At 37.4% G+C, this 26713-nt stretch overlaps 3 protein-coding genes and 2 non-coding genes across 6 annotated transcripts in view; all 5 read left to right on the forward strand.

Moving 5' to 3' along the window:
• ACADM (acyl-CoA dehydrogenase medium chain) overlaps positions 1-3675 on the forward strand; it is a 31263-nt gene extending 27588 nt beyond the window's left edge. The window contains exon 12 of the mRNA XM_070746180.1: positions 781-3675. Within this exon, the coding sequence (XP_070602281.1) occupies positions 781-852 (72 nt within the window). The 3' untranslated portion in view covers positions 853-3675. The remainder of the gene's footprint in view (positions 1-780) is intronic.
• A 3931-nt stretch (positions 3676-7606) lies between these two features.
• Positions 7607-21819, forward strand: RABGGTB (Rab geranylgeranyltransferase subunit beta). Of its 2 annotated transcripts, none has more exons than XM_070746182.1 (9): positions 7607-7707; positions 9489-9596; positions 10845-11042; positions 13493-13598; positions 14121-14173; positions 14840-14950; positions 15292-15417; positions 16675-16824; positions 20993-21819. In XM_070746182.1, the coding sequence occupies exons 1-9, from the start codon at positions 7705-7707 to the stop codon at positions 21131-21133; spliced, it is 996 nt and encodes a 331-aa protein (XP_070602283.1). In that variant the 5' UTR covers positions 7607-7704; the 3' UTR covers positions 21134-21819. The 2 variants fall into 2 exon arrangements, with proteins under 2 accessions (XP_070602283.1, XP_070602284.1); XM_070746183.1 differs by having other exon boundaries at positions 7669-8209.
• On the forward strand, positions 10074-10148 carry LOC139166093 (small nucleolar RNA SNORD45). Its single transcript, XR_011558895.1, has one exon. It is a non-coding gene; the product is annotated as a small nucleolar RNA SNORD45 (small nucleolar RNA).
• On the forward strand, positions 11573-11652 carry LOC139166092 (small nucleolar RNA SNORD45). Its single transcript, XR_011558894.1, has one exon. It is a non-coding gene; the product is annotated as a small nucleolar RNA SNORD45 (small nucleolar RNA).
• A 2431-nt stretch (positions 21820-24250) lies between the features above and the next one.
• The window catches only part of MSH4 (mutS homolog 4), a 73737-nt gene continuing 71274 nt past the window's right edge, over positions 24251-26713 (forward strand). Inside the window, exon 1 of the mRNA XM_070748989.1 lies at positions 24251-24452. Coding sequence (XP_070605090.1) covers positions 24251-24452 — 202 coding nt within the window. The remainder of the gene's footprint in view (positions 24453-26713) is intronic.

A 26713-nucleotide genomic window follows, 5' to 3' on the forward strand; every position in this document is an offset into this window, starting at 1 on the left:
ATTGTACCAGTTGCAAAGCACTGAAGTAGTGACCGCAGGGATACCATGTCAGATGCAAATTTAAGGACCAATGGTAAAGTTACTTTTTAAGTGCCTTCATAATTTCAGTCATTAAAAGGTCACTTGCTAAGGATTACCTGTATGTATTTCCAAGTTGAAACATACAACATTGTTGTTTCTGACTTAAATATACCACTTCTTGGTGACTATTTCTCTTCCTGTGCGTTGCTTTGCTGAAGTGTTTCTATAATATGTAGCAATGCAGTTTTAAATATACAGGTGCAGATTTCATCATACCTGCTTGTTATATATTTTCACATTACAAAATAACTAATTAAACTTAAGTAGTTTTATACAGAGTAAGGATTTTAAGTGCGATGTGCCATGGTAGCCTATTATTTAGTAGAAAAAAGACAAGCATCCTAGTAGCCCTAGCTTCAGGTTTAATCAAAAGTAGGTCTTTGTATTATCAGGTAAGTTTAGATTTTTATTCTCTTGTGCTTTATTCCCACAATTATGCATTTATAATAATTTTTACATAATGTGTTTCCTCAAAAATAAGACCCTGTCTTAGATTTTTTTCAACCCTGAAATAAATGCTTGGTCTTATTACCATGTAATAAAAAGCCTGATTGGGCTTATTATCAGGGGATTTCTTATTTTGGGGAAAGCAAGGTATTACCCATCATAATTTAAGTTATACTGTTTTCATGAACATTTTGTCTATCGTAATCCTATTTTAAATTTACTTAAAACACATCATATATTTTCTCTTTTCAGATTTATGAAGGAACAGCTCAAATTCAGAGATTAATTATAGGTCGTGAACATATTGGCAGATTTAAAGCTTGAGAATGTCCCTGATGTACATTAGCTTGATTTTAAACTGCTGGGCTTTTTTCCTGGAGCTTTAACTTTTAATATTGGACAAAAATGGCATCACCGGTGGTATTGTCAAAGCCTAATACATGTAAAAGCCAGTAAATTAATTTCTAGAATTATTCAAGAGATTTCACATTTTTGTTCAGCTTTATCATGACATGGTTATCTTTGTTCTTTGAAATCTCTATAGTGTATTTAAAGTGCCTTGGATTTTTGTAATTGAACAGATCACTGACATAAATTAGATAAAGAATTTAATACCAAATTGAAGTCTGGGAGCCATGTATAAATTAGATGTTGTTAAATCTGTATTGCAGTATTACTACAGATTACATATTGGCTAGATTAAAATATTTTTGTAGATAAATTTATTGCCTGCAGTTGGATTAATAAAGAATATAGAAGAGTGTAGAGATAGAGGTCATGTAGAGGTTGTGTGCAGCAAACTGCCTATCTCAAGCAGGCCTGGGATACATACATGATCTCACCCAGTTCACATTGTCAGGATGATGTAGGAAACTATCCCTGGCTTGTACATGATCTCATCTAGATTTTATCAACAGGATGTTATTAAGGACTGGCGAGGAGAATTCACCAATAAAATGCTGTTACACTTTTCTACTTTTTGCTGCCTGGAAAACTGTATAAAACTGATAAACACTGAGAAAGCAATCAGACATCTTAGCATCCTGCAACAACTGGTCTCTAACTCCATCAAAAGAATTACTTTTGTTTTACAAAGCAGAATGAAATTTAATGAAAGTTCCTTGCTGAAATATGAAAAAAAACCACCCACAACTATTTATACCAATTTCTTTTCCCATGCCTTAACTCTGTTTGGAATCTACTTCAATTTTCTAGGATAATTTTTTTGAGGATGTTGTTCAGAAGAGAGATAATGGTGCCTTAAATGTTATGGTATTCCTTGACTGATATTCTTTGATCTAGGACAGTGATGGTGAACCTAGGGCATGGGTGCCTAATCTGCTGGCACGCAAGCCTTTGCCCTAGCTCAGCTGCAATATTCATGTGTGTGCCAACCAGCTGATATTTGGCTCGGACAGAGGCTCTGGAAGGGTGTTTTTTTGCTTCCAGAGATCCTCCAGGGGATGGGGGAAGGCGTTTTTACCCTCCCCTGGCTCCAGGGAAGCCTTTGGAGCCTGGGGAGGGCTAATCATGAACCTACTGGGCCCACCAGATGTTGGGAAACAGGCTGTTTCTGGCGTCTAGAGGGCCTCTAGGGAGTGGGGAAAGTTGTTTTTGCTCTCCCCAGGCATTGAATTATGGGTGTGGGCACTGTGCACAAATGCCCATGCTTTTTCGGCACCAGAGGGAAAAAAGGTTTGCCATCACTGATCTAGGACCATTCAATCAAAATTCCAAGTTATAGTGCCAGTTAACAAATTGTAGTTACAACCAGTTCTTGGAGTTTTGATCACCCTAAAACCCTGATAGTCATGTGAGATTGCAATCTGGGTGCTTGACAACCAATTCACTCTTAAAGCTAGTTTGACATTCATCGCACAATCATGATTGCCATTTGCAATCTTTTCTGCTATCTTACCCAGACCAATGGGGATTGCAAGTTGCTGGGTGAGGTGTATCTTATCACAGTCTTCCGGCCTTTCTGCACTCACTTTGCATTAGCTACTCACCCTCGAACCCTTATGTATACCCCCTGATCTGCATGACACTGTGCATCCTCAACAGCCCTCATGGCCCCTCCCATATACTGTCCCTGTCTCATGCAGCATCCTTCACACACACACTCACATTACATCATTTGAGAACACAACTTTCGCAATTACTACTGCAAGGACTATGTGCCGCCCTGAGTCTATGGAGAGGGGCGGCATACAAATCTAATAAATAATAATAATCATCATCATCATCATCATCATCATCATCATCAGAGGTGTCAAACTTTTGATTTTTTTGATTCCCCTCACCTCACCTTCTTCCTTTGGCAGCAACTGTCCTCCTCCTCTTCTTCCTCCTCCTTCCACCCAAATTCTGAATTTTTATTTCTTTCCTAATGGGTTTGCACGCATTATTTGCTTTTATATTGATTCCTATGGGAAAAATTGCTTCTACTTACAAACTTTTCTACTTAAGAACCTAGTCACGGAATGAATTAAGTTCTTAAGTAGAGGTACCACTGTATAAACATAGCCATGCCAGGATGGCAGCATGACTACGTATAAACAACAGAGCCGGGGTAGCACAAACAGAGGCGGGGTGGCGCAGCAGGTAGAGTGCTGTACTGCAGACCACTGAAGCTGACTGTAGATCTGTAGATCAGTGGTTCAAATCTCGTCACCGGCTCAAGGTTAACTCAGCCTTCCATCCTTCCGAGGTGGGTAAAATGAGGACGCAGATTGTGGGGTCAATATGCTGGCTCTGTTAAAAAGTGCTATTACTAACATGTTGTAAGCCGCCCTGAGTCTAAGGAGAAGGGCAGCATAAAAATCGAGTTTAAAAAAAATGCAATGCAATTTTTCTCCTAATAATTTTATTATATTTACAGTATTACGACCTGTTGTTTCAAATTACTAGTAAGCCAAAATTCTATATGCCTAAATATGATATTTTTATTATAATGGTTGTATATAGTTATTTTGGTATTGAAACTGAGACATAGATTTAAGTTAATCCTTGTATGTGCTGAAGTATGTTAACATGTCTCCCTGGGAAGAGATGTTTATTTAAATAGCAAAACTAAATGAAAAAGTTAAAAAAAATATTTGGGCTGTGAGCTTGATTGTACTTCCCCAATAAAACATTATTTGCTAATGTTCTTTTTCTCTCATTCATTCATACAAGTCATTCAGTCATTCAGTCATTCATTTGGTCGGATTTCTATGCCGTCCTTCTCCACAGACTGAGGTCTTTTCCCACCTTCACAACCCCTAGATCCATTTTAATGGTCCTCATTTATTTTTGAGAGAAGTGAAAGAAACCTCCATCGTACCAATGTTAATCTGTTAAAATAACATTAGATTTATAACATGAAGACTAATATTGATAGGCATAAATTATGTTTGGAGCGCTATACAAGCACTGAAAGTATTTTCTTATACAGCCTCTTTGCCTGTAGTTTGGAACAGGCTGCTTCTTGCGCATTAAAGATATTAGCACATCAATCAATGCTGGATTAAGGTAATTTGAAAGAAGATTGCCATTGTTTTCTTTGGAAAATGCCAGAAAATCTCCTGATTGAACATTTTTTGTACAGTATAACTTTCTGTCTATTGCACTAGGCCATGGGGGGGGGGGGGGAGTAACTATTTTATATGTAACTATTGCTGCTGAAGACACCTCTTTTGTATAGCTTTTCCTCCCCTTTGGGGGGTTCAATCTGGGGAATATGAACTTTGTGGAATTTCTCATTCTTTTGATCACAAAGCAGTAGACAACATTTATTGCCGCCCAGATATGAAAAGTGCCCAGGCTAAGTGCAGATTGTTCACTTTCCATCTTTCTATTGGCTGTTTATCTGCCCTATCAATGAAGCCATCATCAGTATTCCAACAGCTGTAATAGCTGCTATTGTTCTGAGGGCAGTAACACTTAGACTTCGATGTGGAGCCAAAGTAAGGAACACAATATGTTGAAGCTATGGCGGAGAGGATAATAATGGTTTTGAATGTCCTCCCTGTGCATTCAGTCTGCCTAATAGTGGAGTGGTGGGGTACAAATTCTTCAAAAATAGTTTTGTCAGTCGGAGTGTCAGCAGCTGTTTTTCAGAGATCCTCAGAAATCTTTCTTCCAACTGTGATACAATTCTGTATACCGGAAGATTTCACTTTTGATAATGAAGAACCTGAATCATGGATCCCCAAACTACAGCCCATGTGCTGGATATGGCCTGTGGAGGCCATTTATCCGGCCTGCCGCCAGGCGCCTCCATCCAAACATAATCTCTCCAGCTATCCCTCACAATCTCTCCAGCTATCAGCAACAGGAAGAGTGGAGGCACAGGGAACGCTCACTGACCAATCACCTTCTAGGATTCATCAGGACCACTAGCGATGAACCAATAGCAGATCGCCTCTCATCCACACCCAGGAAGGTCCCCACTCGGGCTGCTACGCACTTGTCATTGTATGGCCGTGGTGAGTAGTTGAAGCCGCTACTCCTCCCCATGGTCCCGATTTCTAATCCTGGTCAGGACAGGAGGTAAATGTTGCCACCACTAGATGAAGCCTCAGCCGGTTATGTCTATCCTGATAGTGTGTATAGATATTTGACCTTTTTATAACAGGCCCCGGCAGACTATATGTATAATATGCACTGTGTTAGAGTGTCATTTTGGTGGTGGTGTGCCCCAGGATTTTGTAAATGTAAAAAATGTGCCGCAGTTCAAAAAAGGTTGAAAATTACTGGACTAGATCCGTGTTTCCCAACTGGTGTGCTGCGAGACACGGTCAGGTGTGCTGCGAAGCTCCTAGGGAAGCTCCAGCTGGGCGGGGCGCTGCCAGTGACAGACCGCCAGTGCCTCCGACCTGGATCTCCCACTCGCAGCTGTCCCCCGGCTACTTGCCGATGCAGCTGTTTCCGGCGCTCTCCTGCTGGGCCCCAAAGGCGGGAAAAAGGAGGCAGGGACGGGGAGGTGCGGCAGTAGGAGTAAAGGGAGCCGCGGCCGCCACTGCCTCCCCACGGTGCCTCCGGCCAAACACGCCCCTGGCTTCTCTGCCCTGCCCCATTGCCCACCCGATCCGCCCACTTTCCTCCTCCGCCGCCGCCGCCTCCTGTTTTGGGGCGCGATCTGCCTCCTCTCCTCCGCCGCCTTCTGCCTTGGGGCGCGATCCACCCACTCTCCTCTGCCGCCGCCGCCTCCTGTCTTGGGGCGCGATCTGCCCCCTCTCCTCCGCCGCCGCCTTCTGCCTTGGGGCACAATCCACCCCCTCTCCTCCGCCGCCGGCAAAGCCATCTGCCCAGGAAAGCGCCGCGCATTGAAAAAGCGCGATGCTTTTCCAGGCAGCCGGCTTGCTGGCCGGAGAAGCAAGCGATCCGGGAGTCCGGGACTGTGTGGCTTTGCACCATGAAGAGAAAACGGCAGCAGGGAAAAGTCAGCCGGGCTAACGGGAGGCGGCGCATGGCTGGGCGCTGGGGACGTCTGGGAGGGCGAGGGGGCTGATGGCTGCTGCCTCTTAGCTGCAGAGCCGGCGGGCGGAGGCGAAGACAATGGCGCCCTCCATTCTCTCTCCGGCTCTCTCTCTTTCTTTTTCTCTCTGTTGCCGGCATGGTGAACGAGAAAGAGAGAGAGAAAAAGGAGGGGAGAGAGAATGAGAAAGAAAGCAAGAGAGAGGGAAAGAAAGCAAGAGAAAGAGGGGGGAAGGAGGGAGAGGGAAAGACATAGAGGGAGGGAAGGAGGGAGAGAGAGAGCAAAAAAGAGAGCAAGAAAGAAAGAGGGATGGAGAGAGAGAAAGAAGGGAAGGAAGAGAAAGAGGGAGGGAGAAATAGAGTGAAATGGAGGAAGAGATATTTTTTTTGTCCAAACTTTTCTTTAGCCCCCCCCCCCGCCCGCTCAGTGTTCCCCAGAATTTTGAACATATGAATAATGTGCCGCGGCTCAAAAAAGGTTGGGAAACACTGGACTAGATGACCTGCAAGGTCCCTTTCAACTCTAATAAAAAATACATAAATATCTTTTTGCCACCTTTTGACAAAGCAGTCAACAGGGAAATCAGACCCACCTGACAACCGTTACTAACTTAATAATTGCAATGATTCATTTAACTGTGACAAGAAAAGTCGTAAAATGGGGCAAACTTCACTTAACAAATGAAATCAATTTCACAAACGGAAATGTTGGGCTTGATCACGGTCGTTAGATCGAGAACTACGTGAAAGAAGGCACGACCCCTGCCACCATCATCACGAATATCCACTTGCTATAAACACAGGAACCAGATAAGATGATTATTAAATGAAATTGATAACTGCCCCTAATATAGCGCTCTCCGAGTATACAACAGAACGTCTCGGAATAATTTATTTAAATGGAAACAAGCACCAAAATCAATAAGTACTTTTCGCCATACAGGCTGTGGGTTAAACCAGTGTTTTTCAACCAGTGTGCCGTGGCACATTAGTGTGCTGCGAGACATGGTCAGGTGTGCCGCAAAGCTCAGCAAGAGAAAGAGAGAAAGAGAAAGAAATCAAGAGAGAGAGAAAGCAAGAAAGCAAGAGAAAGAAAGCAAGAGAGAGAGAGAGAGAGAAAGAAATCAAGAGAGAAAGCAAGAGAGAAAGCAGGAGAGAAAAGAGAGAGAAAGAAAGCAAGAGAGAAAGCAAGAGAGAGAGAGAAAAAGCAAGAGAGAAAGAGAGAGAAAGAAAGAAAGCAAGAGAGAGAAAGAGAGGCAGGGAAGGAGGGAGAGATAGAAAGAGAGCAAAAAAGAGAGGAAGGAAGGAAGAAAGAAAGAGGGATGGACAGAGGGGAAGGAAGAGAAAGAGGGGGAGAAATAGAGCGAAAGGGAGGAAGAGAGAGAGATTTTTTTTGTCCAAACTTTTTTAGCCCCCCCCCACTCCCCCCTGCTCAATGTGCCCCATGATTTTGTATATGTAAAAAATGTGCCGCAGCTCAAAAAAGGTTGAAAATCACTGGGTTAAACAACAACAAAAGAAAGATTTAAAAAACAAAACAAAAAACAAAATCGCAGCGGAAACAAGTTTTCTCCATGGCGGCAATTCTTAGCCCGCTCTACCGGATCCACTCGGGACACGGGACGGAAATCGACATATTTCTTTCCTCTATTTGTTCCGGTGAGCGCTGCGCATGCGTCTGGGGGTCACGTGAGCAGGCATCGCCGATGTACCATTATGGTGAGCGTCCGCTTCCTTTTCCCGCTCTTGCAGCTTTTCGCGCCCTCGCTGCTCCTCCCCCGCCTCCCCCTCGCGCTTTTGCTCCTTTTCTCGGAGAGGGAAAATAGTCGGCAAAGTCCTTTCGGTAGGCCCGTCGCCCATTCCGCTGAAGGTTGAGTCTGAGGCCGAGATGGTAGAAAGGGGAAAGCTGCATGGGGGTTGGAGAGCCAGCCCTTTTCGCGGTTTTTGTCTACAGGGTGGGTGGGAGGAGGAAACCCCGGGATTAGTATATTTGCTGACGAGCGAGAAATTGATCATGGCTGCTGTAGGAAGCCACGTTTCCCAGCTTTCCGTTTTCTCAAGTGCCATTCTCTCCTCCTTTTCCGACATAATCTGTTGGAAAAGGCTGGGTAATAGTTGATAATTAAATCGAAAATGCAGCGCGCTTTCCCTTATAGTCCAAGTCGTAGCCCCCAGCTATTTGCGAAATACCGTGGCAAGTTCCCGTGAATTTCTTGCTTGGGTGAGTATAGCAATGTTTATAGGGCAGAAATTTTCTTACGTTTGAGATTATATATGTGTGTGTGTATATATATATTCTTTATCAGTTCTTTACAAATTTGAATATATATATGAGCTAAATATATGCTAAATCTATATATACTAAATCTGCATGCTAAATCTTGGCTTTTGCACAACCTGAACGTTCACATCATATATATATATATATATATATATATATATATATATATATATATATATATATATATATATATATATATATGTTATCCTAGACTCCCTTAATTTAAAAAAATATTCAGCAAAAACGATAGATATAGGTATATAGGGGTTTTTTTGTACAAAGCTGAAGGGATCAGATCCTGTGGTCTAGTGGTTAATTCTCTGCATTACAAGGCAAAAGCTGCAGGATCAAATTCCATATATATAGATTTGAATTTATTAGATTTGTATGCTGCCCCTCCCCGAAGACTCAGGGCAGCTCACAACAAATACACACACACATATGTGAAGTGAACATTCAGATTGTGCAAAACCCAATATTTAGCATGTAATTTAAGCAATTGCTTTGGTGACTGCTTTTTCTTCTGGTTTAAAAAAGAGAGGTCTTGGGAATCTGCGAATTAAAGCCTAAACTGCTCGATTTGCTGGGCCTGTTGTGTTTTTAATCCTCTTCTTCCACAAGGGGAAAGTGAGGCGCCATGTGCTTAATTTCAGAGTTTAAAATGCCATGAGTCAAAGGAGTTTACCATGGGACAAACCGCATCAAGAACTAAAATGAGATGACTAAAATGTATGTCCTTTGAGAAAAATTTAACTCTCAGCAAGATAGTATTTTTTTTAAAAAAAAGAAGAAGTAAGCAATGGCAATTCAACATCCTCTCATTCATTAACTAGGCAGCCATCTTTTTTTGGGGGGGGCAACAGTTTAACATTTATGAACATGGTATAGTTCTCTTGCTGACAGATTTATATTTCTGGCTTTAAAGTGCTTTATTATAGGGTCACTGATATTCTCTGAGCTTTATTAATGTGGATAAATGGCTCAAGAGAAAATTTCTATTTTTTTTCTGCTTGTAGAAAAATGTAAAGTACATAGTAGTAAAATCTACATTATTTCTGTATCCTGATATTTTTGTACTTCCGTGAATATTATTAGCCTTTTAAAATTTAGTTTACTGGCTGTAATAAATAATAATTCATTGTTTTAGCATAAGTTGGGAAACTTCATTATGTACTTGATTGTGACAGTTTTTAAATGAGTTTTACCATATAATTTTAAGGGAACACCACAAAAAGATGTCGTAATAAAAAATGATGCTCCATCAACATTACTGTTAGAGAAACATGCAGACTACATAGCTGCTTATGGAACGAAGAAAGATGATTATGTAAGTATTCTGTTAACATAAATAGAATTTATTCAGCTCTCTACAAAACTGATGGCGAACCTATGGCATGCAAACCATCACTCTAGTTCAGCTCCATCATGTATGGACCCGCACCTCCTGCCATCCAGCTGTTCATCGGGTCTCTGCCGCACATGCGTGGGGGGGCATGCGTTTTTTGGGGGGATCGGGCATACATTAGCCGCCCCGAGTCTGCGGAGAGGGGCGGCATACAAATCCAATAAATTATTAATTATTATTATTAATTATTAAAATTGTTATTAAATTAATTATTAGTGCTCACTTACGCTTTGGGCACTCTGGAAAAGGTTAGCCATCACTGCTATAGAACATGTAAATATATATGGAATATAGGAGTGATTTTCTTTTAATTAAATATTAAATATTAAATTTTTATGCTGCACATCTTCCCTATGAGGCAACTCTGATAAACATGGTAGAATGTAGATGGTTTCTTTAGGTCAATGATGTAATCTGGCATGTATTATCTGACTTCAGAACTGTAGAAGTCTCTTTAAATGACACTGAGACCTAAAAACCTTACTGTTATATTAATTGGACATATTTTTTTATGTTTAATACTTATTTCTGCTTTTCAAATGTTCTTTGGTTAAAAATTTGGAACAGAATAATATGCTGCTTTGGCCCATTATAATGGTTAATTATAGGCAATATTAGCCCATGATAGCTGATATCTGGTAGCACCTTTCCAATCTAACAGATTTTATTAAAAGGCATAAGCTTTGGGAAATCACATTTCATTTAATCAGATCATGGAATAATTAAACTGATGTACATTTATATTGGATGGGAGATAGATGAGGATGGAAAGACAGGATGATTATACAAATGGGGCTATATGAGACAGACTACCAGTACTTGACATGTAACAATTGTCAGTTTTAAGGACTTATATATTCAGAATTGTTAGTTTAGTCAATGAATATATAATTGGGAACTTTTAGCAATTTGCAAAACATTCTAGATGCAAATTGTTCCATACCTAGAACAACTCATCTCATACATTTTTGTACCTGAATGAAATCATACTTGTTTTCGTAGATTTAAGGAAGAATCCTCAGTGTATACTTGGTAAAGAAATGAAAGTTCCTTGGGAATTCTTTCCCTAATCATCTAAGTAAACAGTCATGCTACCTTTTACATTTATTATTTCTTTAGATTCTTTAGATATTAGATTAGAAACTAATATAAACGTGATGCTTATTTCAGGAATATTGCATATCAGAATATTTAAGAATGAGTGGTGTCTATTGGGGATTGACAGTAATGGATCTCATGGGGAACCTTCATCGTATGAACAAAGAAGAAATTCTGGCATTTATCAAATCTTGCCAACATGAATGTGGTGGAATAAGTGCTAGTATAGGCCACGATCCTCATCTTTTATATACATTAAGTGCTGTTCAGGTAAATGCATACATTATTTATATAGATTTGCTAATAGCTTATCCATAGTGTTAATGTCTAGATGAACTGTTTTCTAAACTCCAAGATAAGATTTTTTTAAAGCAATTCCTTACAGTTGCTGAGTTTTTTTAGATTCAGCAATATTGTTAGCAAAAAAGTAATACTACCTTTTTTGTTTATTAAAATTTCTCAAATAAATGGTTCTGCTTCCTTTTTTATCTTGTACAGTTGAGTGTTTGATTATTGATTGATTTGTGTGTCAACACTTAATCACGTGGTTCAACAGAGTTGGAAAGGACCTTGCAGGTTATCTAATTCAACCCCCTGCCCAAGCAGGAAACCTTACATCTTTACCTAGGGTCGAACTCACAAACTCCTGATTATGAGGCAAGACTTCCACCTGTAGGCCACAGGAGATCTTATGCAGCATAACCCTGGACCACTCAATAGTAATGTGTCACCAACCAACTTTGACAATATTAAGTAACTTCCTATAACTAAGAATGCTGACAAAGAATTATAGCTTCTTGGGTCAGTGATGAAACAATGTTTATCTGAATCTGCAGTTGATGTGGTTTAACACACAGCTCTAGAATTACTCTGAGACCCAAGAACTTTTTTAAAAATGTATTAAATTTCTGGATTTTGTCAGCAATCTAATTCTTGAATCTTAATTCAAAACACCAAAATATCTTAGACCTAGATAAATAAATCAGTTGCCTTCCAAATTATAGCTAATATCATATTAACCAACGCAAGCTATAGTAAAGTACATTCAAGACAATATATTAAATCATCTGCCTTCAAATAAATTGATCAGATTGGAGCTCCAATGATCAGATGAAATCCCAAATTAGCATAAGGAAGAGGAAAGGAAATGTTGCTTATTTGTCTTTAATCATGGGGTAGTAATTTCATATAAATTGTTAACTGTATAATTAATAATGCTGTAGATCTTTATGGTAATCTGGATAAATGTTTATGATATTGGAATTATTTACTTTGACATACTTGTTTTTAATTAAAAAGACAACTTAGGTTGGATCCAATTTGCCATGTATAAGTAATTGAAAATAGTCTCATATTTTTTGGAGTAAAAGATACCCCTTTGTACCCCCCAAAAGAGGGTGAAAACTTGGGTGTGTCTTATACACCAAATGTAGCCTGACTTAGCCATCCCCACTCTTTGGTCTCTGCCTGCCAGCAATTTACCTCCTTGCAGCAAACAGTAGCACCCTGAAGCACAAGCCACTGATTATCTGCCTCCTGACACTTAGCTGATTATAGTTGCCAACAAGCCCAAGTGCTAAAATGAAACTAAAGTTGCACCTAGGCAGATTGCTTCAGGAAAAACCAAAGGCTGAAAACTGGCTGGGGGTTTTGCTGCAAGGAAGTAAGTCAATAACTAAATGCCTATAGAATATTCAAATTATTAGGCTTGTTTTTTAAATACTACTTTATTATTGTTCTAGACAATTTAACAAAATAAAGAATCTGTTTAAAATAAATGCTTGCTCTGAAGAGGCCTAGTGCTATTGTATTTTTTTAAAAATAGAGAATACTTCCAGAAAGCTACATCAATTTTAAAGATCTGTAAAATATTATCTGAAATGTCCTGTTTTAGTATTCAGTATTAGTATTAAGATAAGGCAGCTGACTTAATCATGGAGTTAGATCTATTTAACCCTGCTATTCTGTTCACATTTACTATACACCTGTACTGTCCCCTGGTCCTTTTAGACCAAGACTAAAAAAAATGTTGATTTTAGCTACTGTAAGTTTTTTTTAAAAATACCTTTTGCATTCAAAAGAACTTAGAACTCGCAGCCTAATCTATATATAAAGTGAAAATAATTGCACACAGGGGAGGGGGGGCTTTTCTGAGCAAAGTAAATAAACATTAATTTTTTTCATTTCATTTTTCATTTGTTTATGATAAGGAATGTTCACATTAGTATACCAATGCAAAAGGTATTTAAAAAAACACTTTCTGGGATTAATGTACTGCCATAATGTTCATTTCTCCAATTTTTTGCTATTTCTATGGGCCAGGCACACATGCGCAGAAATACACAGCAAATAGTGTATATCATCTGTGCTGTATGGCAAATTGCTGGGAGGCAGAGGCCTTTTTTTCTTGTTTTACTCCCCCAAAACTAAGGTGCGTCTTATACTCCGAAAAATACAGTACTTTAAATATAATTAGGTATGGGTTATAACTCAGCATATTTTGGACATAATTGGAATCTTAAAATGTAAAGTACCTCTAGATACCTTATATTGGAGGTAGAATAAAATAAGAAAACAGGATGGGGATATTTTTTTATTTCAGGCTAGTGAAATAAAATAACATTCTAATTAAAATAGTTTTGGATTGTTTTCAAATATACAAATAAGTTCTCAGCTATTTTTGTATTCTAAAATTTTAATTAACTGGTTTTGTTTTCCAGATTCTAACCCTGTATGATAGTCTGGATGTTGTCGATGTAAATAAGATTGTTAGTTATGTAAAAAGTTTACAGAAGGAAGATGGATCTTTTGCTGGAGACATTTGGGGTAACTTGTAAAAGTATATTGATTCCCATTTTCTTATAAAAGATTTAAAAATAATTCAAAAGGATATATGTTATTTCCATATTTTTCTGAGCTACGGCTACTTAGATCTATGATGATATTTAAGTCCGTCTGACTTAATGTGTGATATGCTACCATTTTAGCTCTAGAATTACTCTGAGATCTGAGATATATTGTTTAATGCTAACTACAATTTTTGCATGAGTACAATTACTTTTTGTCACAGTCTCATTGTGAAAATTTTGGTTTCTATGTAAAATTTAATATTAAGACGTGTTTAAATAGGAATTTGTATATTTCTAATATACAACTCTTTATTAATATATTTACTTTTAAATATGATTCTTAAAACAATGGTTTTTTTACTCATTTAGGAATATTTATATAAAGCTAACGCTGTCTATGATGCTACTTAAATCGATACATAATGTATTTTTGAGCCTAACTTAATTTTGTAAACTTATTTCATGCAATGTACATAGCTGCTTTTATTTGTTCCTTTAGGAGAAATTGATACTAGGTTTTCATTTTGTGCAGTAGCAACTTTAGCCCTTTTGGTAAGTTCTTTGATTCATACTCTGTGTGTGTGTGTGTGTGTGTGTACACATATACAAACACACATATACTGAAATGGTCAAGATATATTTTCAAATAATCTGTATTTTGTTTCATTAGGCACTTTTTTTAAAAAAAACTTCCCAGAATATTATTAGGAATGTAACTTTTAAAAATATTTCTAGTGGAAAACTGGTATTAGCTAGGTTGTCTGACAATGCCAAGAATTAAAGTTCAACAAAATTGAACAATCCAAGTTTGAAATTGATATTATCTTCAGATTGTAGGAAAAAGAATAAAGTATTATAATGCATTTTAAAAGTTATATTTTTACCATTAAAAAAATATTTGGTAGGTGTCTTCAGTCCTTTGAGTACCTTGCTAACATTAATTAGTTTTGACAAATACTAGTTTCTGCATTTGGACCTATTTTTTCATTCAGGTACTGGAAATTATGAATTTGCTAAATTGTAGAGCAGTGAATAATGGAAATTGAGTTGTCTTTTGAACATTTCTCTAACTATGGATGTGTTAAACTGAGTAGAAAGCCATTACAGATGGAGCACCTCTCCTTTATACTCTACATATAACAGTTGTGTGTTGCCATGTTGGGTAGATGCTTAGTTGGGTTTTGCCAAAGAACTTATTTTCAATTTGCTGCTTTTCAGGGGAAGTTGGATGCAATTGATATGGACAAAGCAGTAGATTTTGTGTTATCTTGTATGAATTTTGATGGAGGATTTGGTTGCAGACCAGGATCTGAATCTCACGCAGGACAGGTAAATTGTAATTAAAGTTCAATAATAATATGTTGAATTATCTTTAATTTAAACTTATTTTTAAGTATTCATACTAAATCTTTCTGCATAATGTTATCAAAAACCTGGGTAAGGAAAATATTTCTTATGATATCATTAATTAATATCCATTGATCTGTGTATCTCTATCAATAAATTTAAGTTTTATTTTAAAAAGTTACTATGTAAATTAGTTCCTCTTTTAATACTTAAATTGAAAGTACGATAATTAAAATTTGTTGTATATATTATATAAGTAATTGATATCTCACATTGTATTTTTCCTTTGCTTTATCTGAATTTCTTTATATCTGTAATTTTAGATCTATTGTTGCACAGGATTTCTGGCTATAACTGGACAGTTGCATCAAATAAATGCTGATCTTCTAGGATGGTGGCTTTGTGAACGTCAATTGCCATCTGGTGGCCTTAATGGAAGACCAGAAAAGGTAAAATTATGTATGTTTTGTTATTTCAGAATTCTGGCGTTTGAGAAAGCAGAACTTTGTAAAAAGTGAATGATTGGTTCTAGCATTGATACTTCCATTAACACTTAACATTTTTAGCAAGGATTTTAGAAAGGATTCTTGTCCTTACAGGTGTTACTTTCCATGTGCATTTGCAAATAACCTTGAATCATTAATCTAGACTAGACCTACACAACATACTAATCACGAAGCAGCATTGGGTCTCTTCTAGACATTCAGAATAATAAGGAAATAATGGTAAAGTCATTTTTCTCTTGCCTTTGTCCAATGGGAAATACAATGAGGCAATGTTTGGATGATGTATTTATACATTGTTTTGGGGAATAGATTTGACAGGTAAACTATTCCTTAATGTAGCAAATTTGTCAGGACACTAGAAAGCTTATAGGTCTACCTCATTAATGTGCTATGACTACGAACGGAAATGTTTCCTCATCTTACTAATACTATATATTGGTTTATTGTATTTCGACTAATATTTCTACTTTTGGTACAAATCCTTTTTTATCATTAAAAAATTTTGTATCCTGTTTCTTACTAAACAATCTATTTCTACAAGCTGTTCATTTCTTATTTTCCAAGCATTTGCAATCTGATGTTCTTTTTCTTTAAACAGAAGCAATCTAACCCATACTTGTTAGGAAATTGCAAGTCCATGCATGTGTACTTTAATGTATTCACACACCACAATAAAATCCTTTCTCACCCTGTTAAGGCATAAATACTATATAAAACTATGGTTGAAACACAACACTAAGCTGCAAAGCATCTAAATTATGACTTCATTCAAACATAGTCATTGTGAAATATTTGTAATTCTAATTAACCTTTTAGAAAATAAGTAAGGCAGCAAGAACATTTCAAAGTTCACTGTAAATTTGTTTTTAAAAAATTGTTCTAATCTGTATTAGTCATCTTATTAACTATGGACATAATCAGGTCATCACATGGAGGATTTTTCACAAAAAAATCTGATAGATGAAAAATAGCAAGCATAATAAAATAATTTTAAGGAAACTTTGTACAACTTAAATTTAATTGTGTACGTTTAATAAAAAGAAGACTCCAGTTTTTTATGTTCAGTGGGAGTAGGAACAGACTTCCCTGTCTTGTTTAATTTTTATGCAGGGAAAATGTCTTATTTTGACTTAAATCACATTATTCTTGCTCTTAACAATCACTACGTACCTAACAAACTGCTGTCATTTCATTTGTTAGTTACCAGATGTATGTTATTCATGGTGGGTATTAGCATCCTTGAAGATAATTGGCAGACTGCACTGGATTGACAGAGAGAAATTATGCAATTTTATATTGGCTTGCCAGGATGAGGAAACTGGAGGATTTGCTGACAGACCAGGAGATATGGCAAGTAGTCTCAAATAGATTTGATTTTACTAAATCATAACAATATATGATGCTTAGAAACACATGTGCATTTATATTATCTAGAAATCTAGATAAATGAAATGGTGTTCATTAAAGGATTTTTTCTTTTCAAATTAGATTAGTTGTACTTTAGTAGATAATCTGAAGATAACTTCATGATTACATTTTGTTTCTAATCATAAGTAGTTACTATTAGGGAATCAAGGATATAGCTAATCAAATACTTAGAAAATCTTGAACCAGTTAGAAGTTTTTATTAAAAACTTCTGAATGAAATATCTCTTGAAGATGTAATGCTGGTAGATGTAATAACGTTTAATCGATGCCAAGATTTTATCCTAATATGACTTTAGATATTATTTTAATTCAGAATGAGAAGTGGGGATAGTGCAAGAAAAACCACTAGCCTATAAATAAATATATTTTCAGAAATATGTGGGGCCCTTATGAAAATGATGGACATAGTTAGCTTCACATTTAGTGTAGAAATGCACCTTCCTGTCTAGAAAAAGTACAAATTTACGTTAGATGACTAAGAAATATCCTTTCGAAGTACTGTATATGGGTAGCAGAGAATAGTGTTTTGTTGCCATTGTAGACATTTTATGAATGCCTAAGCACTGGAGCCATGTTATAAAAAGCCAGTACAGTGGTACCTCGAGATACGAGTTTAATTCATTCCGGACCTGGGCTCTTAAGTCGAGCAGCTCTTATCTCGAACGACTTTTCCCCATAGGAATTAATGTAAATAATTTTAATTGGTTCCAGCCCTCAAAAAACTCACAAAGTTAGTCTAAATTATGCAGAAAGACATGTTTTTAATGAAGAAATGTACATGTACATATAAATGAATAATGAAGTTTCTTTCACTTAACTTGTAAACTTTCTTAAACTTTTAAATTTACATATGTTCAACTTCTCTGCCACCCAATCCTGTAGGACAGAGGTCCCCAACCCTTTTTGCACCAGGGACCGGCTTTAAGCGATCAAGAGAGGAATGGGTGAATGAATGGACGGAGGGTGGGAAGGAAGGAAGGAAAGAGGGAAGGGACAGGAACAGAGGAAGGAAGCAAGGAAACTTATGAAAGGGGAGAGTAAGAGAGGAATGAGTGAAGGGAGGGAGGGAGGGAAGAAGGTGGGAAGGAGAAAGAAAAGAAGAAATAGAGGAAGGGAAGGTAAAAGAGAGAAAGAAAAAGAGCAAGAAAGAAAGAAAGAAAGAAAGGGAAGGGACAGGAACAGAGGAAGGAAGCAAGGAAACTTATGAAAGGGGAGAGTAAGAGAGGAATGAGTGAAGGGAGGGAGGGAGGGAAGAAGATGGGAAGGAGAAAGAAAAGAAGAAATAGAGGAAGGGAAGGTAAAAGAGAGAAAGAAAAAGAGCAAGAAAGAAAGCTGCAAGCACCCCCCCGAGCCCCCCAGGCCGGCTGCAACCTTTTAAAACACGCGCGCCGCTTCGCAGCTGTCTCCTGAAGCCGAACGCGGAAGTTAGCGTTTGGCTTCAGGAGACAGCTCCTTGGCGCTTGTATCTCGAATTTGGGCTTGTAAGTAGAACAAAAATATCTCTCCCCTCCCAGCTCTTATCTCGAGTTGCTCTTAAGTAGAGCAGCTCTTATGTCGGGGTTCCACTGTACTGATACAACATTAAAAGTATACATGAAATGGAAAATACATTTCACTCAAGCCTAAAACAAACTACAAATAATCCTCGATTTACAACCATTTGTTCAGCAAGCATTCAAAGTTTACAATGGTGCTGAAAAATGGAACTTGTGGCCTGTGTCTAAAGTTACAGCCGGTGTCAAAGCCAAGGTATATCATGCATGGAACATTATATCACTGTTCTCCATGTTAAAAATATTCCTATCAGTCTAGGAACCCACACTATTAGCTGCACTGAATATGAAGTTCAGAGGTGATGGGTAAAATGACAAATGATGAAGACATTCCCTACCATAAGTTTGGAATATAATAATTTCAACCTATCGTGGATATAGAATCTCTGAATTTTAGCATTATCATACTTCAAATGGAAGTACCCTGCTTCTTTTCTCCAACATATTAAATTATATACCTGGGAATGAAAAGGGGCAGGAAGCTACACATTGTATTATGGCTAATTAGTTTGCATTTCCTTTAATTAAAATCCTTTTCCTGATTTTCTAAAAATGAATAGTTAATACGATATGCACTACCATTGTTTTTTTTAGTTGAAATCTTCATATTTTTTTATTATAGAAAACTGCCTAATCTTTTAACCCTGCTGTTCTGTTCGGGTCGTATGTGACCCGAAGCCAAGTTTGAGTCCCTGTAAAAATTTTTCCCTGCATATCTGAAACTTGAAATTTCATGACTATTTATCATTTCAGGGGTTCTCTCTATGAGAATTTTTTTGGGGGGGTGGGGGGCTTAGTTTTTGCTGGGCAAAAAAAGTTACAAATCTTATGTTCGGGTCACATACGACCCGGACCGAAAACTCTTCATTTGAAGTGCTTATGTTTGGTCTTTTTGAAAGCTTTTTTCACTTGGAAAGTAGTCTGAACATTTCTGCACACAATGATATGAAAATTGAAATGAAAAAAGTAAATCTTATTGGTTTATTTTGCGGATATAATGCACGCCCCCCCCCCGTTTTTGTGAAATTTTTTTCAATTTATGGATAGTTTTGCTTGCAAAATGCATTCTATTTTACTAAAGTTGATGTGAGATTGGTAGCTTGAACATTTCTGAATATAAGAAAAATATAAAGGAACTGAAAAAAATGATTCTTATTGGTTTTTTAACATCAGAAATAAGGCCTCCCCCCCCCCCCCTTGGCTGCTTGCAACCATTTTCACTTTTTATTTTTTTATGCTCCAAATCCGAAATATTCTTTAAAATCTTAGGCATTCATTTACTCAATTTAACAATGCTGATCATCAAAAAATATTTTTGGGGTGGTGGCTAATTGTTTTCTGGGCAAAAAAAAATCATAACTTTGAATCTGTTTCTGTTCGTATGTGACCGGACCAAAAATAATTTTTTTAGGTACTTGAATTTGATCTTTTTGAAAACTTTTTCAACTGGAAAACTAGTTTGAACATTTATGAACATAATGATATGAAAATTGAACTGGAAAAATTGAGACTTATATTTTTATTTTGATCAAAAAGCCCCTCCCCCCATCCTTTTTTAATTTCGTGTCAATTTCTATTTTTTAAGGCTACAAATCCCTAAGGAATTTTCCCCCAAGAGGTTTGATATACTAAATTGAACATTTCTGAATATAAGAAAAATATAAATGAACTGAAAAAAATGGTTCTTATTGGTTTATTTTTGCCACAAAAGGGCCACCCCCCCTCTGCCTTGCTGTGTGCCATTATTGTCACTGTTTATACATATTTGTCTAGAAATATTTGGAATATCCTTTTGAAAATCAACCACATTGTAGCCAGAGAACTAATTTTATGAAACAAATCCATTTTACTAAAAAAAAGTATGTAAGTTTGAAATTAACAGCATAATTTTTATATAAATTGAAATAATTGAGGCATACTTTATGTGCAAAATAAACCAATATGCATCAATTTTTCCAGTTCAATTTTCATATCATTATGTTCAGAAATGTTCAAGCTACCAATCCCACACCAACTTTAGTAAAATAGAATGTATTTTGCTAGCAAAACTATCCATAAAGTGAAGACTATTTAAAAAAAACGGGGGGGCGTGCATTTCATCAACAAAATAAACCAATATGCATCAATTTTTCCAGTTCAATTTTCATATCATTATGTTCAGAAATGTTCAAGCTACCAATCCCATAGCAACTTTAGTAAAATAGAATGCATTTTGCAAGCAAAACTATCCATAAATTGAAAAAAATTTCACAAAAACAGGGGGGGCGTGCATTATATCCGCAAAATAAACCAATAAGATTTACTTTTTTCATTTCAATTTTCATATCATTGTGTGCAGAAATGTTCAGACTACTTTCCAAGTGAAAAAAGCTTTCAAAAAGACCAAACATAAGCACTGCAAATGAAGAGTTTTCGGTCCGGGTCGTATGTGACCCGAACAGAAGATTTGTTATTTTTCTTAAACAGAACAGCAGGGTTAAACTATATTATTTCATGGAAAGTAATGTTTTCAATAAATATACCTTACTATATTCTAGGTGGATCCATTTCACACTTTGTTTGGAATTGCTGGACTATCATTACTGGGTGAAGAACAAATTAAGCCTGTAAATCCTGTGTTTTGTATGCCTGAAGAGATCCTTCAAAGAATAAATGTACAGCCTGAACTTATTAGCTAGGGTACAATATCTATAAAACACTTTAATCAGCAGCTTTGAATTTTTCCATCAAGGCATTTCTAAATGTGTTTACATTATAAATTGCCACTTTACTGTAAGCACTATCATTTTGTACATGTTGCTGTAAACAAAGTTAATAAACTGAGTGTGACATGTACTTGAGGTTTTCAATAACAGATGTATGTATTTAAGTATTTTGCCTCCAGTGCTGCTTCACTTTGAAAATAACACCGTGTTAGGTGCAGTAGATAAATACTTGAATTATTATTATGATACAATCATTCATCCATCTGGGTGATAAGCAACAAGTATTAGATAGTAAATTGTCCTAGATATTCTTTATGTTGATAGAAATGTACTTGTTTATTTTGCCAGTGACACTGCATGCACTTGAATGCCCCTTTAGCATATGCGATAATTAAATCCAGTTTAACTTATTTGTCAAACCATAATAGAAGAAATACAATGGTATCCAAATAGTTACTCTATTAATGACATTCTTTAATGAAAACTCACAATTATAATGTAACTTGGTTTTAACTAATGGCCTTGCTGAATTCTACAACTTGTTTTCTTTGCTCTAATATATTTATTGTACAATGTGGCTTGAATCTCAATTTTAGACTTGGAATAATTGTATATATTCAAGAATAAAGTTATATAAGATTGTTTCCTGCAAGAGAAAATACTTTTTTCCATTAGAATTATAGAAATGCCGCTATTTCATATGTTACAACTGCATTTGTAAGTTGATTGAATCAAAGTATAAACAAATCTGTTTTGCTTTAAACAGATTAAAGTTAATTATAACTAGACATATTTGTCCACGGCCCACTGGAAGTGAGAAATTTTCAAGCTTGTATTTTTATTGCATTTCTGTTTTCAAAAAAGTCAAGAGTATCTCATAACAGTTTTTAAATAAAATATTTAGGTTCTAGCCTTTGTGCTACATATGACTCGTGCACATTAGACCTAGAAAGGCAACAGTTATTAAACCAGAGTTGTTCATATGTAAAAGCAGAATTGTACAGATGGGTCCTCTGGTTACTTGTTCAATAACAATTCAAACTCCTCACTAAACAACTGGTTTTGACCAGTTCTCAGTTTTCCGGCTACTGCAATGTATCTACAGACACATGATCACAATCTGGATACTTAGTGGCGTGTTCGTGATCATGTCACAGCAAGCCATTGTCATGATTTTCAACATTCCCTGCTACCTTCTGACAAGCAAAGACAATGGGAAGCCAACAGAAAGTTCGACCATTTGGGTCATGTGAGATTATGGCAACCAGAACTGCCATAGGTAAGCAATATGATCATAGGACATTACACTTTGCAATCACATTATGGCAATTCCACTCTCAATTATAAACCAACCAGTAGCTATATATTTCCAAAGTATTGTATTTGATTTTTTAAAAAATTCAAAAGCTAAAAGCAAAGCGAGATGAAGTAGATTTTTGGAGAATTCTGGACTTGTGCAACTACAGAATTAAATATTCAGCTCCATATCAACTGGCCTTTACATATGGAAGGTTATCATTTGGAAAAAAATGGAATATTAAAATTGCTACAAATTACACCAATCAGCCATACAGTATCTCCATTTTTTCATTCTGTGCCATTTAGAAAGAAAAAGTAAAATGGAGCTTAGAAAACAAAACTGCCTTCAATCTTTTCAGCAGTAGTCAATTTCTAAATTTTAATTTTTAAAGAACATTACTTCAAGTGTGACCTAAGCACCAACCAAAATGGCTGCTTCAAATGAAACTGAATTTTATTAGATTATCTGGTCAAAAAAGGATGTGTCATGCAAAACGTCCATTTTCCGAACTGATAATGCTATCAAATCAGAATTTCTGGTAGTAATTACTAAAGTAACACTGCTGCTAAACTGGTTTCAAAGAATATCAGGAAACCTATCGTAACTCATTTGTACTGAAGAAAATGCGTCCATTTTCCAATATCAATTAATTTGCCACTGTTACATGTTTAAATTTTGGTTTTTTTATCAACGTATTTGGAAAGATGTTCTCATTTTTCCTCCCTAATTATATCAACATCTAAATCTACCTGGATTAGGTTAGTCTGAAGTTGCAAACGAGTTTGAAATTGGACCTTCAATGTGGTACGAAGTGCTAGGAAAGGATGTATGCAAGGAAATATTACACTATTGCATAAAGATCAGTACTGTATCTAGATTCTTAAATAAAAATGCAGTGTGTTTTGGTAGTTCTATCACCTTTCATCTGAATACAAAGTAAAGCTCATAGGAATACAATAGTAGCTCTTCAAAATGGCATTAAAGCAATCCTATTGCAATCCGAATTGCAGATTTCGTTGGTTTCAAGTCTGACAGCTGCTGTCTCATCACTTACATATAACCAAATATTCAGTTCATGCTTAATTAAGTTCTGCTTTTCAATGGGCCTTATGATTAATATGCATTTTTGGTTCACTTCATCAAAAAGTGACTGAACTAAGGAAATGCAAGCATCCACCCCGGTGTTAAACAGGTTATTGACAGCTCTGAGAAGATGGTCTTATCTTGGATGAAACAAGCTGAATTTATGCACGTCATTTCCCTTCGTTCTAAATCGCATTTTTTGCTACTAATGAACTACAGTTTCAACTGCCTAGGAAGTTCCTTTTAAAACAAGTGCAACTATGGGCTAGGATTCCTTAACCAAAGTCTTAAAACTGGATTACAGTTTCCATCAAAGTGGTGACACGTTGCATCAGGTTTGGATAACCCTATAAAGAAAAAAAGACGTCCTACTGAAGTCTCCACGGTGCTTTTTTTCTGGTGGGTTGTACCATTTTGAGACCACGGCCGAAAACGAAGGGCATACTTAAATCATACTCTCCAATGTTCACCCGTGTAAGAAAGTTTCTCCCCAAGGTTGAGGGAGCTCGTATCAGAGGGTTGTTGTGGGTTTTTTTGGTCACTTAGCGAAATTCATTAAATAGGAGACACCCCGCTGTCTTGCTTGAAATAGTACAGTCCTCCCTTAAGCGCGGCCGAGGCGCAGCCTGGATTTTGAGGCAAACGGGGCTGAGGGTTTTTGCCTCGTGCTGGCGTTTCCTGTAGGCGATCCCCGAATCTAGTGGATCATGCAGGAAGTGTCGGCTGCTTCCACCTCTTATTCGGGCCGCTGCTCGTCGTCTTCTGGCCCCGAGCGTCAGCCCCGTTACCAATTCGGTCTTCAAGAGACACCGTGTTTGACCGACGAGTCCTCTCGTCCTCTGTGGGGGAAAACGGTTGTCAGGGGCCCCAGTGGCGGCGGCGCCGCCTTCCCTCCGAGAGGATTGGAAGGTGGGCATTGCCCGAAGAAAGTCCGATCGTAGCCCCCAAAATAGTGAAAATAACGCTCTCTTCTGGGCGCGAACCTCGATCCCCAACTTAACTTTCAAGGCTTCTCTAATAAGTGAATGAGAAGCAATAACAGCAACTCAAAGTTTAGGTCTCTTTATAACAATTTCGTTTATTCAGGTCTTGAATGGGCAAAACTGCAAAACTTCAATCCTTATTTATCAAATAGACTTTTATCCCACCTTTGTCATTTCATTAATCAGGTAGTTGTTGACGTGGAAGTTCATTTGGTGATCACTGAAAAAAGTGATAGTTACAACCTTTGCAACATCCCCATGATCGGGTGATCAAAATTCAAATACTGTACTTAGCAACTTTTTTATTGAATATTTTTATTAATTTTTATAATATCAATAACAAAAGAACATACACACAATATATAAGTGTTTAAGTGCCAGCCACCAGACAACATTCATACTCCTCCAACCAAATGGGGGTGTATTTTGTATACTGTATACCATTTAAACTCAAGAGCTATATATCTATTCACATATTATAAAGTGATTCTAACTTATTCTTTACAGCTCCGTCTCAAATTTGCAGCTGACTCATATTTATGACCGTTGCTGTGTCCCAAAAGGTCATATGTGATCCCCTTTTGTGACCTGATAAGCAAAGTCAAATGGGGAAACCAGAGTCAACAACTGCCTTGCTAACATCAACTGCAGTGATTCATTTAACAACCAAGGCAAGAAAGGTTGTAAAATGGGGCAGAACTCACTTAACAAGTGTCTCACCTAAAAACAAATTTTGGGAATAAACTGTCACAAGTTGAGGACTTGATAGAACTTAATTTGGCAGACATACATAAAATTCCTCCCTCATATTTTCTCCATAAAAAACAACCCTACGAGATGTTATTGTTGTGAGCCACTCCGAGTCCTCGGAGAGGGGCAGCATACAAATCTAATAAGTAATAATAATAATAATAATAATAATAATAATAATAATAATAATAATAATAATAATAATAATAATTCGGCTGAGGAGTTGCTGGTCCAAAGTCTTCCAGTTGGGTTTTCAGCTTTTTCTGACTCCTCTAGCTATTAACTATTTTATTTCTTTCATACACTTCCTTTTGGTTAGCAGCTCAAAGAGTTTCTCCTCTGTTTGTCAGAACAGCCCTGTAAGGTGGCCTGGAATCTCTTAGGAAAATTTTCTGGCTGAGGAAACAGCTTGGTTTTCTTTAATGACAATCCCACCTCTTAAATAGGCTCTACTGGCTCTCTATATTCATCTGATCATACATCTGACTTGTTAATCCTTGAATGTTGAATATTTATCTGAATATTGGAAGGATTAATTTTATCTTGGCAAAAGTAACTCAAAGCTAGCTTTCTCTATTATTTTTAATCATAAATAAATAAATATATAAATACAGCTTAGATACAGATAACATACCCTAATGAGGGAAGAATCAACATTTTTTTTACAAATATGGATAAAATATATAATTAGTGGGTGATGCATTAGACAACTTGAAACAACTTGGGGTTAAAATTCTGAAGTACAGTGATCCCTCGGTTAGCGCGGGGGTTACGTTCCAAGACCTCCCGCGCTAACCGATTTCCGCGTTATACCGGATGCGGAAGTAAAAACCACCATCTGCGCATGTGCGCCATTTTTTTCATGGCCGCACATGCGCAGATGGTGGAGTTTGCGTGTGGGCGGCGGGGAAGACCAAGGGAAGTTTCCTTCAGCCGCCCAACAGCTGATCTGCTCCGCAGCGCGGAAGCAGCGAGGAGCCGAAGATGGGGTAAAGGCAAAGGGGAAACCCCATCTTCGGCTCCTCGCTGCTGCCGCGCTGCGGAGCGGATCAGGTGTTGGGCGGCTGAAGGAAACTTCCCTTGGTCTTCCTGCCGCCCAGGCAAAGGGGAAACTCCAAGATCGCTTGCCGCTTGCCGCTTTGCAGCTTGGAGCCTTGCTTCACCTCCTTCGCTGCAATAGGCAAGCGGCAAGCGGCAAGCGATCTTGAGAGAGAGAAAGGAGGGCGACTTGCCAGTCCACGCCCCCCTGGATGAACAGCCTCGCATGGCCCCAGCGCCGGGCTCCGCTGTTGCCTCCGCCCCCATTCGGCTCTGCAGCTGAGAGGCCTTCCCGGCAGAGCCCTCCCCAACAGCTCCCGCTGCCAGCGCAAAAAAGAAAAGAAAAAGAAATCCCCAAAAGAGGCAGGCACAAAGCGGGGGCACAAGGGGAGCTGCCCG

The sequence above is a fragment of the Erythrolamprus reginae genome, chromosome 3 (genome assembly GCF_031021105.1).
Source record: "Erythrolamprus reginae isolate rEryReg1 chromosome 3, rEryReg1.hap1, whole genome shotgun sequence".
NCBI lineage: Eukaryota > Metazoa > Chordata > Lepidosauria > Squamata > Dipsadidae > Erythrolamprus > Erythrolamprus reginae.

Coding starts and splice junctions, on each gene's coding strand:
- RABGGTB (XM_070746182.1), top strand. Junction 11,043..13,492: donor ATACATTAAGTGCTGTTCAG/GTAAATGCATAC, acceptor TTTGTTTTCCAG/ATTCTAACCCTGTATGATAG. Junction 14,174..14,839: donor TAGCAACTTTAGCCCTTTTG/GTAAGTTCTTTG, acceptor GCTGCTTTTCAG/GGGAAGTTGGATGCAATTGA.